The 18,012-nt window shown below is 39.1% G+C and overlaps 1 protein-coding gene and 1 long non-coding RNA gene across 9 annotated transcripts in view; one reads left to right on the top strand and one right to left on the bottom strand.

The window, feature by feature from the left end:
* The window catches only part of CFAP20DC (CFAP20 domain containing), a 300,976-nt gene that overhangs the window by 157,246 nt on the left and 125,718 nt on the right, over nucleotides 1-18,012 (top strand). For all 8 annotated transcript variants that reach the window (XR_001889627.1, XM_017894221.1, XM_017894224.1 and 5 more), the window contains one exon: nucleotides 14,426-14,593. Coding sequence is in view for 7 of the 8 variants with exons in the window: in XM_017894221.1 (XP_017749710.1) it covers nucleotides 14,426-14,593 (168 nt within the window). In the remaining variant the exon portion in view is untranslated. The remainder of the gene's footprint in view (nucleotides 1-14,425; nucleotides 14,594-18,012) is intronic.
* Nucleotides 1-18,012, bottom strand: part of LOC108543632 (uncharacterized) — a 203,943-nt gene that overhangs the window by 127,255 nt on the left and 58,676 nt on the right. The gene's annotated exons all lie outside the window — the stretch shown is intronic.

The raw sequence follows: 18,012 nt of genomic DNA, 5'->3' as shown, positions 1-18,012 counted from the left end.
GGCGGGCGCCCCTCCCCCAGCCTCACTGCTACCTTGCGGTTAGATCGCCGCAGACTGCTGTGTTAGCAATGAGGGAGGCTCCGTTGGTGTGGGACCCTCCCGGCCAGGTGAGCGATATATTCTTCTGGTGTGCCCGTTTGCTTAAAGCGCAGTATTGGGGTGGGAGTTACCCGATTTTCCAGGTGTTGTGTGTCTCAGTTCCCCTGGCTAGGAAAAGGGATTCCCTTCCCCCTTGCGCTTCCCAGGTGAGGCGATGCCTGGCCCTGCTTCAGCTCTCGCTGGTCAGGCTGCAGCAGCTGACCAGCACCGATTGTCCGGCACTCCCTAGTGAGATGACCCCAGTACCTCAGTTGAAAATGCAGAAATCACCGGTCTTCTGTGTCGCTCGCGCTGGGAGTTGGACCAGGCACTATTCTTATCCACTCATTACATTAATAATTACTTAAACCTCATTTAATCGTCACAATAGCCCTTTGAGGTAAATTCTATTTTTGTGTCCATGATTTACAGATAAGGAGAGCAGGGTACATACAACAAGGTAAAGTTATTGTGCCAAGGTCACACAGCTAATAAGTGGTTGAGCCAGAATATGAACCCAGGATGCCTTGCCCCAGAGCCTGTGCTATAATATACTGCTTCTTAATATTTTCCAGCATTGTATAGCAAACTCAGAGAAAATCTGATAGTTACATGGCAAATGAATGAGTGAATGAACAAAAAATGAACACACTTTATGGCAATATTTTGGCAGAGAACTTTGTGTTTTATACTTGGCCCTCACTGGTGTTTCAGAGAGGTGAAATTCCATATAACTAAAGCACTGTGCTAGGCACTGCAGGCTATAACCAAATAAATAAGATGAATGTAGATGAGTCTGAGACCAACGAACTATTACAAAATTAGTCATTATTTAAACTACATTAATTAGAAGGCGGTGTATACCAAAACTGATCTGTAAATCTCACTCCTTACAAGCCTTAATAAAATGGGGATGATGATTTTTAATGCATACAGTGCTTTACATGTGTGTTAAAAATGATGACTTAATTCTTACAGCTAGTTAAGATCCTCATCAAATATATTAAACACCTACAGAATGGATCATTTTATGATGGCTTTATGGCCAAAGAAAGGGGAACAGGGTTACAAAGTCACTCAAACATTCCAATAATACACTACCTCATATTGGGAGCAAAGACATCAAAAAACCCACCATCTGGTGGTGCTTGGATGCTGCATGAGCTGTCAGCTTCTCATAGCCTTCTCTTTCATGTGCCATTTAGCCATTCTCAACTGGCCATTCCAGCCAACATTATGTGCTTTCAGATTTGTTAGCAAAAGCAGTTTAGATTCAGCTATGTCCTTATCTAGATGTTAGTCAGGCAGTCTGTATGTTTCCATACACAGTCCCTTCCAGAAGATAGAACACATCTGAAAGAACAATGCAGACAGGCCCTGGTCCCTTAATATCTGATTGATTTGTTATTTGCCATCTGGGAGAAAGTTGTAGTATCCAAATAAAATGTGTATGGAGTACTTTTCAGGATATAGCTGAACAAAGACTAACCAAAGGAAAAAAGGGAAAACATAGCAGCTGCATTTAATCTAGTCCAGCCTGTTATTAAGGGGCTTTCGTCCATAAGGGGATTACTTTGCATCCCCTTTAAACCAGGTGCTGTACTAAATATATCATTAGGATTCTCCCATCATTCACTTCCAGGCTCGCAATCCTTTGGCAGAACTTTATCTCAGTTCCTAGAATGCACCAGAGTCCTTCTGCCTTCACAGTCTTCGATGATCTATTCCTTTCACCTCACTGATCACTCCCACCCATTTTATCAGGCTACCTTCTACTTATCTTATGACTCAGCTTAAATGTCTCTTTTTCACACAAGACTTTCCCTGACACCTTATGCTATTAGATTCCCCCATTATGCTATTTCTTCACCTTGAACTTTTCCTTCAGAGTACTTAGCAAAATTTTAATTAAAGAATTATCTGTGGGGAGAGAGGGCCAGGATGGCTGATTAGAAGCAGCTGTTGTCTGTGGCGCTCATGGAGAGGAATGAAAGTGGCAAGTGAATTCAGCACCCTCAACTGAAATATCCAGGTTCTCACATTGCTGACTAGTCAAACAGCTTGACCCACAGAGAATGAAAAAAAGCAGGGTGGGGTGATGGCCCACCCAGGAGTGGCATGAAGCCAAAGGTACCCCCACCCCAGCCAAGGGAAGCGGTGAGTGATTGTGCAGTCCTGCCCAGGAAACCACACACCTCCCGCGGAACTTTGCAACCAGCAGATTAGGAGATCCCCTCATAAGCCCATGCCACCAGGGTATTGGGTCCAATACACAGAACTGTGTGGAGTCCCAGCAGAGCAGCCACTCAGGCACACACAGAGACCCAGGAGTTTTGCATACTCCACCCCTGGGATTCTCAGCAAGATGGGAGATCCATCCCTAGGAAGGGAACTGAATCCAGGGAGCCAAGCAGATGTTCTGCAGGCCCCACTTCCACAGTGCCTCACAAATTAAGACCTACTGGCTTGGAATTCCAGCCAGCCAGCAGCAACAGGCGTGAGTCTGCCTGAGAAGGACTGAGTTCCCAGCGGGAGGGGCAGCCACCATCTCTATGGTTTGGGCAACTCAGCCGTTCCAACCTGTCAGCTCTGGAGAGTCCAGACGGTCTGAACAAGGAAGGGTCCCCCACAACGCAGCACAGCTGCACTACCAGAAAGCAGCCAACTGCTTTTTTAAGTGGGTCCCTGATCCTGTTGCTTCTAACTGGATGAGACCTCCCAACAGGGGTCTCCAGCCTCCTCCTACAGGTGCAGTTCAGGCTGGCAACATGTCAGTACCCCCTGGGATAGAGATTCCAGAGGAAGGAGCAGGCTGGTATTTTTGCTGTTTCATGGCCTTCACTGGTGATACCTTGGTATGGGAAAAGCTGAGGCAACTAGGGTCTGGAGCGGACCTCAGAAAAGCACAGCAGCCCTATGGAAGAATAGCCTGACTGTTAAAAACAAAGAGAAAACAACAACAATAACGTAAACAAAAAGGACCCCACAAAATCCAACTCAAAGATTAGCAATCTCAAAGATCAAAGGTAGATAAATCCACAAAGATGAGAAACAATCAACACAAAACACTGAAAACTCAAAAGCCAGAGTTCCTAGTTTCCTCCACATGACAACAACAGCTCTCCAGAATGGCACAAAATGGGGCTGAGGCTGAGATGACTAAACTAACAGAAGTAGGCTTCAGAAGGTGGGTAATAATGAACTTCGCTGAGCTAAAGGAGCATGTTGTAACCCAATGCAAAGAAGCTAAGAATCATGATAAAACAATACAGGAGCTGATAGCCAAAATAGCCAGTTTAAGGAGGAACATAACTGAACTGATGGAGCTGAAAAACACAACATGAGAACTTCACAATGCAATCACAAGTATCAATTGCAGGCCAGGTACAGTGGCTCACACCTATAATCTCAGCACTTTGGGAAGCCGAAGCATGTGGATCACTTGAGCTCAGGAGTTTGAAACCAGACTGGCCAACATAGTGAAACCCTGTCTCTACTAAAAATACAAAAATTAACCAGACATAGTGATGCACTTATGTAGTTCCAGTTACTTGGGAGGCTAAGGCAGGAGAATCACTTGAACCTGGGAGGCAGAGGTTACTGTGAGATGAGATCACACCACTGCACTGCAGCCTGGGCAACAAAGTGAGACACTGTCTGAAAAAAGAAAAAAAAAAGTAACAGAATAGACCAAGTGGAGGAAAGAATCTCAGAGCTTGAAGACTATCTCTCTGAAATAAGAAAGGCAGACAAGAATAGAGAAAAGAAAAAGGAATGAACAAAACCTCCAAGAAATATGGGGATTATGGAAAGAGACTGAACTTACAACTGACTGAGGTACCTGAAAGAGACTGGGAGATGGAACCAACTTGGAAAACATACTTCAAGATATCATCCAGGAGAACTTCCCCAACCTAATAAGCCAGGCCAACATTCAAATTCAGGAAATGCAGAGAACCCCAATAAGATACTCCATGAAACAATCAATACCAGGGCACATAATCATCAGATTCTCCAAGGTCAAAATGAAAGAGAAAATGTTAAGGTCAGTCAGAGGGCAAGGCCAGTTCACCTACAAAGGGAAGCCCATCAGACTAACAGCAGACCTCCCAGCAGAAACCCTGCAAGTCAGAAGAGACTGGGGAACAAATTCAACATTCTTAAGAAAAGAATTTCCAACCCAGAATTTCATATCTGGCCAAACTAAGCTTCATAAGTGAAAAGAAATAAGATACTTTTCAGACAAGCAAATGCTGAGGGAATTCATCACCACAAGGCCTGCCTCACAAGCACTTCTGAAGGAAACACTAAATATGGAAAGGAAAGACCATTACCAGCCACTACAAAAAACACACTGAAGTACCTGTGTATCTGAAGTACACAGACCAGTGACACTGTGAAGCAATCACATAAACAAATCTGCAAAATAACCAGCTATCATCATAATGACAGGATCAAATTCCCATATAACAATACTAACCTTAAATTTAAATGGACTTTGTGCCCCAAATAAAAGACACAATGGCCAGCTGGATAATGAGCCAAGATTCATGGTATGCTGCCTTCAAGAGACCTATCTCATGTGCAAAGACACTCACACATAGGCTTAAAATAAAGGAATGGAGGAAAATTTACCAAGCAAATGGAAAACAGAAAAAAGCAGGGGTTGCAATCCTAGTTTCTGACAAAACAGACTTTAAACCAACAAATATCGAAAAAGACAAAGAAGGGCATTATGTAGTGATAAAGGGTTCAATTCAAGAAGTGCTAACTATCCCAAATATATATGTACCCAATACAGGAGCATGCAGATTCATAAAGCAAGTTCTTAGAGACTTTCAAAGAGACTTAGACTCCCATACAATAATAATGGGAGACTTTAACACCCTGCTGACAATATTAGACAGATCATCAAAGCAAAAAATTCACAAAGATATTTAGGACCTGAACCCACCTCTGGATCAAGTGGACCTGATAGATATCTACAGAACTCTCCACCCAAAAACAACAGCATATACCTTCTTCTCATCCCCACATGACACTCACTCTAAAATTGATCACATAAATCTGAAGTAAAACACTCCTCAGCAAATGCAGAAGAACTGAAATCATAACAAACAGTCCCTCAGACAACAGCACAACCAAATTAGAATTCAAGATTAAGAAATTCAGTCAAAACTACACAACTACATGGAAATTGAACAACCAGCTCCTGAGTTACTCTTGGGTAAATAATGGAATTAAGGCATAAATCAGGAAGTTTTTTGAAACTAATGAGAACAAAGAGACAATGTAGCAGACTTTCTGGGATGCAGCTAAAGCACTGTTAAGAGGGAAATTTATAACACTAAATGCCCACATCAAAAAGCTAGAAAGATCACAAGTTAACAAGCTAAATCACAGTGAAAAGAACTAGAGAAACAAGAGCAAACAAACCCTGAAGCTAGCAGGAGACAAGAAATAACCAAGATCAGAGCTGAACTGAAGGAGATAGATACACAAAATACCCTTCAAAAAATCAACAAATCCAGAAGCTGGTTTCTTGAAAAAGATTAATAAAGTAGATAGACCACTAGCTAGAGTAATAAAGATGAAAAGAGAAGTGAATCAAATAAACATGAGCAGAAATGATAACCACTGACCCCACAGAAATACAAACAACTATCAGAGAATACTATAAACATCTATGCACATAAACTTGAAAATCTAGTAGAAATGGATAAATTCATGGACACATACACCCTCCCAAGAGTGAACCAGGAAGAAACTGAGTCCCTGAATAGACCAATAATGAGTTCTGAAATTGAAGCAGTGATACGGTTTGGCTGTGTCCCCACCCAAATCTCATCTTGAATTCCCACATGTTGTGGGAGGGACCTGGTAGGAGGTAATTGAATCATGGCGGCAAGTTGTTCTTGTGCTGTTCTTGTAACAGCGAATAAGTCTCACAAGATCTGATGGTTTTAAAAAGGGGAGTTTCCCTAGACAAATTCTTTTTGCCTGCTGCCATCCATGTAAGATGTCACTTGCTCCTCCTTGCCTTCCACCATGATTTTGAGGCCTCCCCAGCCATGTGGAAATGTGAGTTCCCCATTAAGCCTCTTTCTTTTGTAAATTGCCCAGTCTCGGGTATTTCTTTATCAGTAGCATGAAAACAGCCTAATACAGTACATTGGTACTAATAGAGTTGGGGCACTGCTGAAAAGATACCTGAAAATGTGGAAGCAACTTTGGAACTAACAGGAATGCCTAGAAGAAGAAACGAAAATGTGGGAAAGTTTAGAGCTTGCTAAACACTTGTTGAATGGCTTTAACCAAAATGCTGATAGCGATATGAACAACAAAGTCCAGGCTGAGGTGGTCTCAGAAGGAAATGAGGAACTTGGGAACTGGAGCAAAGTTGACTTTTGTTATGTTTTAGCAAAGAGACTGGTGGCATTTCGCCCATGCCCTAGAGATTTGTGGAACTTTGACCTTGAGAGAGATGATTTAGGGTATCTGGCAGAAGAAATTTCTAAGCAGCAAAGCATTAAAGAGGTGACTTGGGTGCTGTTAAAGGCATTCAGTTTTAAAAGGGAAGCAGAACATGAAAGTTCTGAAAAGTTGCAGCCTGACAATGCGATAGAAAAGAAAATCCCATTTTCTGAGGAGAAATTCAAGCCAGCTGGCTGCAGAAATTTGCATAAGTGATGAGGATCCGAATGTTAGCCCCTAAGACAATGGGGAATATGTCTCTAGGGCATATCAGAGATCTTCTTGGAAGCCCCTCCCATCACAGGCCCTAAGGCCTAGGAGGAAAAAGTGGTTTCATGGGCCAGGACCAGAGTTGCCATGTTGTGTGCAGCCTAGGAACTTGGTGCACTGTGACCCGGCTACTCCAGCCATGGCTACAAGGGGCCAACATAGAGCTTGGGCCATGGCTTCAGAAGGTGCAAGCCCAAAGCCATGGCAGCTTCCACACAGTGTTGAGCCTGCAAGTGCACAGAGGTCAAGAATTGAGGTTTGGGAACCTCTGCCTTGATTTCAGAGGATATATGGAAATGCCTAGATGCCCAGGCACAAGTTTGTTGCAGGGGCAGGGCCCTCATGAGAACCTCTGCTAGGGCAGTGCAGAAGGGAAGTGTGGGATCACCACACAAACTCCCTACTGGAGCACCACCCAGTGGAGCTGTAAGAAGAGGGCTACCATCCTCCAAAACCACAGAATGGTAGATCCACCAACAACTTGCACTGTGTGCCTGGAAAACTCGCAAACAACAGCCCATGAAAGCATCTAGGATGGGGACTATGCCCTGCAGAGCCACAGGGCCGGAGCTGCCAAAGGCCATGGGAACACACCTCTTGCATCAGTGTGTCCTGAATGTGAGATGTGGAGTCAAAGGAGATCATTTTGGATCTTTGAGATTTGACTGCCCTGCTGGATTTTGGACTTGCATGGGGCCTGTAGCTTCTTTGTTTTGGCCAATTTCTCTCATTTGGAATGGCTGTTTTTACTCAGTACCTGTACCCCTGTTGTATCTAGAAAATAACTAACTTGCTTTTGATTTTACAGGCTCATAGGCAGAAGGGACTTGCCTTGTCTCAGAAGAGACTTTGGACTGTGGTCTTTTTGAGTTAATGCTGAAATGAGTTAAGACTTTGGGGGACTGTTGGGAAGGCATAATTGGTTTTGAAATGTGAGAACATGAGATTTGGGAGGGGCCGAGGGGGGAATGATATGGTTTCACTGTGTCCCTACCCAGATCTCATCTTGAATTCCCACGTGTTGTGGGAGGGACTCAGTAGGAGGTAATTGCATCATGGGGGCAGGTACTTCCTATGCTGTTCTCATGATAGCAAATAAGTCTCATGAGATCTGATCATTTTAAAAGGCGGAGTTTCCCTGCACAAGCTTTTTTTTGCCTGCTGCTATCTTTGTAAGAGATGACTTGCTCCTTTTCCTTCCACCATGATTGTGAGGCCTCTCTAGCCATGTGGAGCTGTGAGTTCTCCATTAAACCTCTTTCTTTTGTAAATTGCCAAGCCTCAGGTATGTCTTTATCAGCAGCATGAAAACAGACTAATGCAGGCTCTAATAAACAGCCTACCAGCCAAAAAAAAAAGAAAAGCCCAGGAACAGACGGATTCACACCTGGATTCTGCCAGAGGTTAAAAAAAAGAGCTGGTACCATTTCTAATAAAACTATTCCAAATCATTGAAAATAAGGGACTCCTCCCTAACTTGTTCTATGAGGCCATCATTCTGATACCAAAACCTGGCAGATATACAACAAAAAAAGAAAACTTAAGGCCAATATCCTTGATGAACATTGATGCAAAATCTTCACAAAATATTGGCAAACCAAATCCAGCAGCTTACCAAAAAGCTTGTCTGCCACAATCAAATTGGCTTTATCCCCAGTATGCAAGGTTAGTTCAACATACACAAATCAATAAATGTCATTCATCACATACACAGAACCAAAGACAAAAACCACATGATTATCTTAATAGGTGCAGAAAAGTCATTTGGTAAAATTCAACATTCCTTCATATTAAAAACTCTCAATAAACTAGGTGTTGAAGAAACACACCTCAAAATAATAAGAACTATATATGACAAACCCACAGCCAGTATCATACTGAATGGGCAAAAGCTGAAAGCATTCCCCTTGGAAACCAGCACAAGACAAGAATGCCCTCTCTCACCACTTCTATGCCACGTAATATTGGAAGTTCTGGCCAGGGCAATCAGGCAAGAGAAAAAAAGGAGTATTCAAATAGGAAGAGAGGAAGTCAAATTATCTTTTTGCAGATGACATGATCCTATATCTAGAAAACTGCATCATCTCAGCCCAAAGCTTTTTAAGCTGATAAGCAACTTCTGCAAAATCTCAGGATACAAAATCAACATGCAAACATTGCTAGCATTCCTATACACCAACAACAGGCAAGCAGAGAGCCAAATCATGAATGAACTCCCATTCACAACTGGCACAAAAAAAATAAAATATCTGGGAATACAACTAACAAGGGAATTGAAGGACCTCTTCAAGGAGGACTACAATCCACTCTCAGAGAAATCAGATAGGACACAAACAAATGGAAAAACATTCCATGCTCGTGGATAGGAAGAATCAATACCATGAAAATGGCCATACTGCCCAAAGTAATTTATAGATTCAATGCTATTCCCATTAAATTGCCATTGACATTCTTCGCAGAATTAGAAAGAAACTACTTTAAAATTCGTATGGAACCAAAAAAGAGCCTGTATAGCCAAGACAATCTTAAGCAAAAAACAAAGCTGGAGGCATCACACTATCCAACTTCAATCTATGCTTCAAGTCTACAATAACCAAAAGAGCATGGTACTGGTACAAAAACAGGCACATAGACCAATGGAAGAGAATAGAGAGCCTAGAAATAAGGCCACACATCTACAGCCATCTGATCTTCAACAAAGCTGACAAAATCAATGAATGGGGGAAAGACTGCCTATTCAATAAATGGTGCTGGGATAACTGGTTAGCCATATGCATGAGATTGAAGCTGGACTCCTTTCTTACACCATATACAAAAATCAACTCAAGATGGATTAAAGACTTAAATGTAAAACCCAAAACTTAAAACCGTAGAAGAAAATCTGGGCATTCAGGACATAGACACAGGCAAAGATTTGTCCACTCAGGACACAGGCATGTGCAAAGATTTCATGATAAAAATGCCAAAAGCAATTGCAACAAAAGCATTTCAAAATAGACAAATGGGCTCTGTTAAACTAAAGAGCTTCTGCACAGCAAAAGAAACTATCATCAGAGTGAACAGACAACATAGAGAACGGGAGACTATTTTTGCAACCTATCCATCTGGCAAAGGTTCAATATTCAGAGTCTACAAGGAACTTAAGAAATTTACAAGAAAAAAAAACAACCCCATTAAAAAGTGGGCAAAGGACATGAACAGACACTTCTCAAAAGAAGCCATACATGAGCCAACAAACATGAAAAAAAGTTCAATATCACTGATCATTAGAGAAATGCAAATCAAAACCACAGTGAGATACCATCTCACACTAGTCAGAATGGCCACTATTAAAAAGTCAAAAAAAAAAAAATAGATGCTGGTGAGGTTGTGGAGAAAAAGGAATCATTTTACACTGTTGATGGAAGTGCAAATTAGTTCATAGTTCATCCATTGTGGAGGACAGCGTGGTGATTCCTCAAAGAACTAGAGGCAGAAATATCATTTGACCCAGCAATCCCATAACTAGGTGTATACCCAAAGGACTATAAATAATTCTACTATAAGGATACTTGCACACATATGTTCACTGCAGCACTATTCGCAATAGCAATGACATGGAACGAGATCATGTCCTTTGCAGAGACATGGAGCTGGAAGCCATTATCCTCAGCAAACTAATGCAGGAAGAGAAAACCAAATACTACATGCTCTCATAAGTGGGAACTGAATGATAAGAACACATGGACACATGGAGGGAGGACAACGCGCACTAGGGCTTGTCAGGGGTTGGGGAAAGGAGAGCATCAAGAAGGATACCTAATGGATGCTGGACTTAATACCTGGGTGATGGGAATGATCTGTGCAGTGAACCACCATGGCACACATTTACCTATGTAATAAACCTGCACACCCTCCACATGTACCCCTGAACTTAAAAGTTGAAAAAAAAGAATTATTTGTGATTTTGTTTCCTATTCTCTGCTAGGTGTAAGCTTCAAGGAGGCAAGGACAGGGTCACTCTGGCTCACCCCTAGATTCCCAGCCATCAGGCATATGCCTGGCACACAGTAGAGCCTCAATAAATATTTGTTGAATGACAGAATGAGTAAATAAATGAAACTGGACCATGCTTTCTGTGAACTCACAATGAAGCGCTATTTAATGTTTATGTAGGGTCTATTCTGTTTTCACACTTAGCCTTTATTTGAAAATTAAGCTGTATATGCTAAAAATAGAATAACTTAGTAATTGGACATAGAAAAGGTGGTGATTGGTTAGTGGTGAGGTGGGAAGTCGAGTGAATTTCCATTTAGCGCTACAGAACATCCAGCTGCCAGGTAATAGATGGTCCTAAAGCTCTTTCATAGCTTGGTTTCACAAAAATGAGACTAAAGTCCCTTTCCAAGTATTCCACCATGAAGTCTCAGAGAAACCTTTAGAGCTAGTAGTTCTAGATGGGCTTAATGGTTAGTCTTTATTTTAAAATAATCAACCAATTTTTTTTTTAATTCTCCTTTTATTGCAGGTTTTATACTGCTCAGTTTCCCTCAAAGAATAATCCAGTAAGTGGCGAAACAGTTCTAGGTGCAAAGGGAGAGTAGATATAGAGAAAGGAAAGATGTTGGATGATGCAGATTGGATTATAGCCTTTTAATGTGAAGTCTGATCTGCATGTCAACCATGTTTCTTTAAGATTCAGACTGCAGTTTTGTGATAGTCCCTGCCTTGTTCTATCTTCCGTAAAAGCTTAGACATTTATGGTTACTAGAGATTTGCTGTCTGTCTCTTGTTAGCTGTAAGTTCAAGTTTTGTGTTCATACATTTCAAATTTTGTATGCCATTGTATCCTTGTACTTGTCACACAAGCTCAATAAGCTAAAGTTTTCATGATTCTTGTTGTAGGGTTCAGAAGACAGCATTTTATTTCAGGTTTTTACTGGCCTCCAGAATTCTCTTCATCTTCTAATTTAAAAATCTTTATTTATTATTATTGGCATTGACATGGAAATTATCTTTTTCTATCTCAAAGGAGTTTTGAGGTATATGTCAAATATATCTGAAGTTAGGTAAATGTTTACTATTTTGAGAGTTCATTTGCTCAGTTGCTTATATAGATTTTCTAAATGTTGATGACAAAGAATGGATGGACAAAACATCTGAAAACTAATATTTGTAAATCTAATGCATTTTTAATGACTAGAGCATTAGGACATTTAGAAATCATTGCATTGCAGATGAGCATTTAAGTTTTTAGTTAGATGACTGATTTTCCTTTTCAGATTAGGACATTAGGATATAATTAGAAAATGCCATGGCTAGGATGCACAGAAACCTCTTCTATTTGCTTTTATAAAGTGTGAGAATTGTACATAAGGAAGTTTTTTGAGGGATGATTGGTTGAATTTTCCTGACTACATGCATTCACATATATGCATACAAAATTTTTCCACCACATTCTAAAAACAGAAACTTTACTCATAAAAATCAAACACATATAGAAAATATTGTGAAGAATAAAATTTAAAACTATGCTTAAGTTAACCACCTAAAGTTAGTTTCATTTGGCATATTTCCTTTCAGTTTTTTTGCCATTCACACTTTTTTTTTTTTTTAAGGCAGAGTCTTTCTCCGTCTCCCAGGCTGGAGTGCAGTGGTGCAATCATCACTCACTGCAGCCTCCACTGCCCAGGCTCAAGTGATTCTCTCACCTCAGCTTCCTGGGTGGCTGGGACTATGCCCAGCTAATTTTTGTTTGTTTGTTTGTTTTTAGAGAAATGCGGTATGGCTATGTTACCCAGGCTGGTCTTGAACTTGGGCCTGAAATCCTCCCACCTCAGCCTCCCAAAGTGCTGGGATTACAGGCTTGAGCCACCACACCCACCCCCTTCATACATTTTATAATTTCATTTTCTATGGTTGAGATAGATTTTTGTATGTTTTTTTTTTCATTTAACTTCTTATCTCAAGCCTTTCCCATATCATGAAGACATCTTCATAAATTCAATTTATTGTGGCTCTTTACAGTCTCATCCCATGAAACAATGTAATGTGCTTAACACTCCTCAAATGCTGGAAATTTAAGTTGTTTATTTTTCAGAACTTATAAACACTTATTTGCATAGATTCTTGAGTTTCTAATTTTTTTAATTTTAGAGTAGATTCATAAAATGAAATTACTGAGTAAAATGGTATGAACATTTTTAAGGCTTTGGTACGCATAGTAAAGTCCTTCTAGGATATTAACACTAATTTATATTCCCACTTGCTACAAATGACAAGGCTTAATATATTTACTATAAAAGAGGTCATATAAGTAAATAGGAAAAATGTACTAAGAGTAAAATGGCTTACAAACATGAACAAAAAATTTACTAAAAAGAAAATTACAGAGAGACATCTGCACTCCCATGTTTATTGCAGCACCATTCATAATAGATTAGATACAGAATCAACATAGGTGTCCAACAACAGATGAATGAATAAAGAAAATGTGATATACATACACCATGGAATATTATTCAGCCATAAAAAAGAATGAAATCCTGTCATTTGCAGCAACACAGATAGAACTGGACTTTATGTTAAGTGAAATAAGCCAGGAACAGAAAGTTAAATACCATGTTCTCACTCATGTGGAATCTTTAAAAAATTGATCTCTTAGAAGTAAAAAGAAGTACAGAGGATACTAGATGCTGGGCATTGTAGGGGGAAGGGAGGGCTAGGGAAAGATTTGTTAAAGAATACAAATGTATGGCTAGATAAGAGGAATACCACTGTAAGAGGACTATAGTTAACGATAATACGTTATATACTTTCAAATAGATAGGAAGATATTGAGTGTACCCACCAAAAAGGAATGATAAATGTTTGAGATGATGAACATGCTAATTACCCTGATCTGTTCACCATATATTACATGTATCTAAACATCACTATGAATATGTACAATTCCTATTTGTCAATTAAAAAACAATTTTTAAAAAGAAAATTAAAATATCCATATAAATATATATGAATGAAATTAAAATAAAATACCATTGTAAGTATAATAAGCTATTATTCTGAAAATATTAAAAGGTAAGATGTTAACAGAGGAAGCTGGGTAAAGGGTAATAGGAAGCTCTCTAAACTTTTTTTTAACTTTTCTAAGAGTCTAAAATTATTTCAAAATAAAAAGTTAAAAAATTAATTTACCCATATAACGGCTGTGGGTGCTTAAATTATTCAGTATGTTTGTACTTACTGATCTCATGTAAATAAGCTGATGCACTCCCAGAAATCTTAAATGGTGCATACCTAATTAGTTCGCTCAAGTCACACCTCTAGTATTGAAAAGAAAGCGTGGAATATCTCCAATGCATGCTCTTATTTATTGTATAGTTTTCTGAACTTGCTCCATAGAGTGTAAGCTTTATCTCATTTAATCCTGTCTACCCTAGGAAGTAGCAGTAAAATTATCATGCTCATTTTTACAAATGAGAAAATCAGGGCTGAAAGGTTGAATAACTCATACAAAGTCATATGCTAAAATCTTTAATTTTAATTGGTTTCATTTATGTGATATGTCCATTTAGCAGAAATGGCTTACATTTTGAAAATGAATGTTTGTCTTTATTTCCAGTTGTCTGTGATGTTCCCTTTTCAACAGATGAGCCTACAGATGTTATACCACGAAGCTGTCAACTAATGACAGATGTTCCACATGTCACACAGCTGCTAAACATGACTAAACTTCGACAAACTGAAATAAAATTTGGAGGCCATCGTCCTCTAAGATCAGCAGAATCAGGTACACACCCAGGCACCTAAATTAAAAGTGTAATATGTCTGCATCTCCCCCGTAAAGTGTGACTTCCTCCAAAAAGGGCATTGCCCCTCATTCTTCTATATCCTTAGCACTTAACAGAGTATACTTGCCACATACCAGGCCAGGGGCTACAAACTCAGATTACTAATAAGGCCAGGAGGATAACATAAATGAATAAAGTGGGCTGGTTGCCTGAGTATTTGACACATAGAAATATTTTCAACTTCAGCAGTGAGAGAAATGGTTATGGTATTAAGGGAAACAGTAACTTTAACAACTGTGCAAATAATACATTAAATTGCAATTAACACTCAGCCCCTGTGAGGGAGTTAGTTGTAGGGAGTGGTGGGGACTGAAGCCAACTGGAAGCTCCCTCAGTCTAGAAGGGAGAGCCACAATTCAGTTCTAGCTAGTGTTGCCTTTCAGAAAGGCAGGCCCATTCTCACCAGATCTCCCATTTTTCTCAAGAGGAACTGGATATGTGAATGTTTATGATAAATCTCCCAATTTTAAAACATTGTCTAAAATATTTTGAAAACACTCCATGGGCCAAACAAAACATGTCAGGACTGCTAGTGTTCTACCTCTATGATAGACACCAGAGCTGTTGACCAAATGAATGAGTAGTGCTTACAAATGAAGAAATTTAATATTGTCTAGGTGAGTGGTTCTCAACTACCTATGTATTAGAATCACCTCCTTACAGGTTATAGACATTTTTAATGTCAAAAAAAATTTTTCTGATGTCTGTGTCCCAGGGATTCTGATTTAATTGGCCTAGGATGGACCACTGGATCACTTATCCCACAAAAGCTGTGTGGTTCAGGTGACACTCACAAACACTGCAGTATTTCAATGAAAGGTAAAATGATGGTGGCAATCACAGGACATGTATGGAGGAAGAAGTAGATCTTGAAAGTATCCAACCTATACTTATATAAATAAGTACTTATAATAAATAAATAGATGTGAGGTTGTTGGAAGTGTAAGATGGAGCAGAAGACTGAGCAAAGACAAAGAGACAGCACAATGGGTAGATAAGTTTACTGAGGGATTAATAAGAGGAAGGGCCTTAGTAAAAGCGGAGTGACTGTGTTGGAAGAATATGAGAGAAATGGGCTTCAATTTCCTAAGGTAGAGGAATGATAACTTCTGTTTTAGGAAGTTGAATTTAACAGCAGGATTCAAAGTGAAATTTTGAAATCAAGTGAGACCAGAAATTAAGGAGCACAACTAAGAAGTCTTTGTGGCAATCTAGGCTTAAAATGGCAGAGGCCCAGACTCACAGTGGCTTTGAAAGTGGGAAGCAATGGCCCTGAGAGCAACTGCCGGGAAAACTGGCAAGACTCAGTGATTCTCAGGTAATAGATGGGGATGAGAGAGTGGTCAAAGTTTGAAGGAGGTCAAGGAGAAACAAGAGAAAGGAGATAACCATGATATGAAAATTTCAAAAGTGAACTCATTTTATTCTCTGTACTTATTCCATGTTCATTTATTCTTGGGATATTTTCTATATGTCAATCTTCATCAGTATAACTTGTCCTAAATTGTATATTCCCAGAGAATTGGGACCTATTTGATAACCTTTTTGGTATAAATCCTGACAGACTACTATGTATAAATAAGCAGTACGTTATTTAGCCCTTTATTATGACATTTCCAAACTTACAGAAAATTCGAGAGAATGTATGATGAACAATACCTGTGTACTCATCACCTGCTTACACAGTTACCAGCTTTAGGTAGGACTTTTTGATAGCAATGCAGGCACACACAATGGGAATTTGTATGCTTACTATATATACTATATTTAGACAGAGAGAGACTGTATACAATCCATGGTCATTAAAGAGCCTTGAGAAAATATATACATAAAAGGATTAAAAAGATCTGACTACCCAGACAGCTACTATAAACACTTTGGGTCACAATTCAATCTGAATGGAAGATGTACTACAGAATAAAATAAGTAGGAGTGTGTTCTATAACAAATGCTATATTTGTATGTAATATGCTGTGATAACTTTCAATAACAAATGCTAAACTATAAAGCATATCAGATAATCGTTTGCCATTGTAAATGCTATTTTTCTAGCTTAATGTTTCAAGAATTATGTCTTTAAATGAAAGTGCGAGTCTATATCCAGATATTTTAAGTGTCTTTTTCGATTTAAAGTTGAAAGACACTTATAATGTGTGAAATTAAATGAGAATTTGAATAAATATTAATTGCATCACTAATTCAATGTTATAATTAAACACAAACTTTTTCATAGGCCATACTTGAACCCAACTGATGAAAGAGGATATTAATATATATTTTACAATTTCCATAAATGGGCTCTCAGTGCATAATAGTGAACTTGAGTCATATATACAGAAATGAATAATTGTCATCTCATAGCACATTTCTTCTACTCTGTGAATCCCAATTATATTTATATTCATTTGTAACCATAGGGTTTATGATTGTACTTCTTAAGTAAATCTCATTGCACATGTACACCAGCTAAGATTACACAAACATAAATTGCACTTTGTGGTTCTCTTTCTGTAAATACTTTTCAATTGCTGATTTTGACATTTGTGAGCTTTGAAAGTTACCATCAGTGAATATTGTAATAATTCTTGTTCTTGTGTAAGCCATTTGAAAGGTGTAGCTAATGAATAATGCCCAAGGACAGGCTTTTTAATCATGGGAAAGTCAAGAGATATTTCTTCATTTGAACTACTTGTTTTGTGTCTTTCTAAAAGTGGACTCCCTACAATGAGATTTGAATTGCATGAGAAAATGTGTTCTCTTTAATTAACTGTGGACTACTCATGTAAATTGTGATATTTTATTATAAATGCACATATTGAGAGATCCCAATGAAACCTCTAGAGAAAGAAGTATCTGTTTTCTGTAGGTGCTTTCTAGTGTTTTCACACAAGCTGAAAAGGAAACCTTAAAACTTCTGACTGTTTTGGAGTGCATTTTGTTGAATAGAATATAACTTGATCAAGAGCTTTTAATGAAACTAATAAAATAATTATGTTTCCAAAAACCACGCATTCACACTATTCACTTTGTCAATTCCCAGTACACATTAACTAATACTGTTGCAGAAGACTGTGGAATCTGATGATCTTATTGTCATTAATGGGACCCCAGTTTAATTGAACCAGAGAACCAGATCTGGTCATTGAAGTTGAGCATTCAGCTGCTAGTGACAAGATGCAGTGGTCCACTAAGCACAAATCAAAACTAGTAATTTACTTTAAAATTACAAGGCAGTCTTCCCAAGTGCCCTCCTGTCCACAGCAGCCATCTTATTGGATTCTTACTCCTTTTTAAATGAGAAGACACTGACATCCCTAGCTCCTAGCACAATTGTAAATGAGTAAATTAATGCATCAAG

The sequence above is a fragment of the Rhinopithecus bieti genome, unplaced genomic scaffold (assembly GCF_001698545.2).
Source record: "Rhinopithecus bieti isolate Rb0 unplaced genomic scaffold, ASM169854v2 scaffold_21649, whole genome shotgun sequence".
NCBI classification, from domain to species: Eukaryota; Metazoa; Chordata; class Mammalia; order Primates; family Cercopithecidae; genus Rhinopithecus; species Rhinopithecus bieti.
This window is presented reverse-complemented; position numbering and strand designations above follow the sequence as displayed.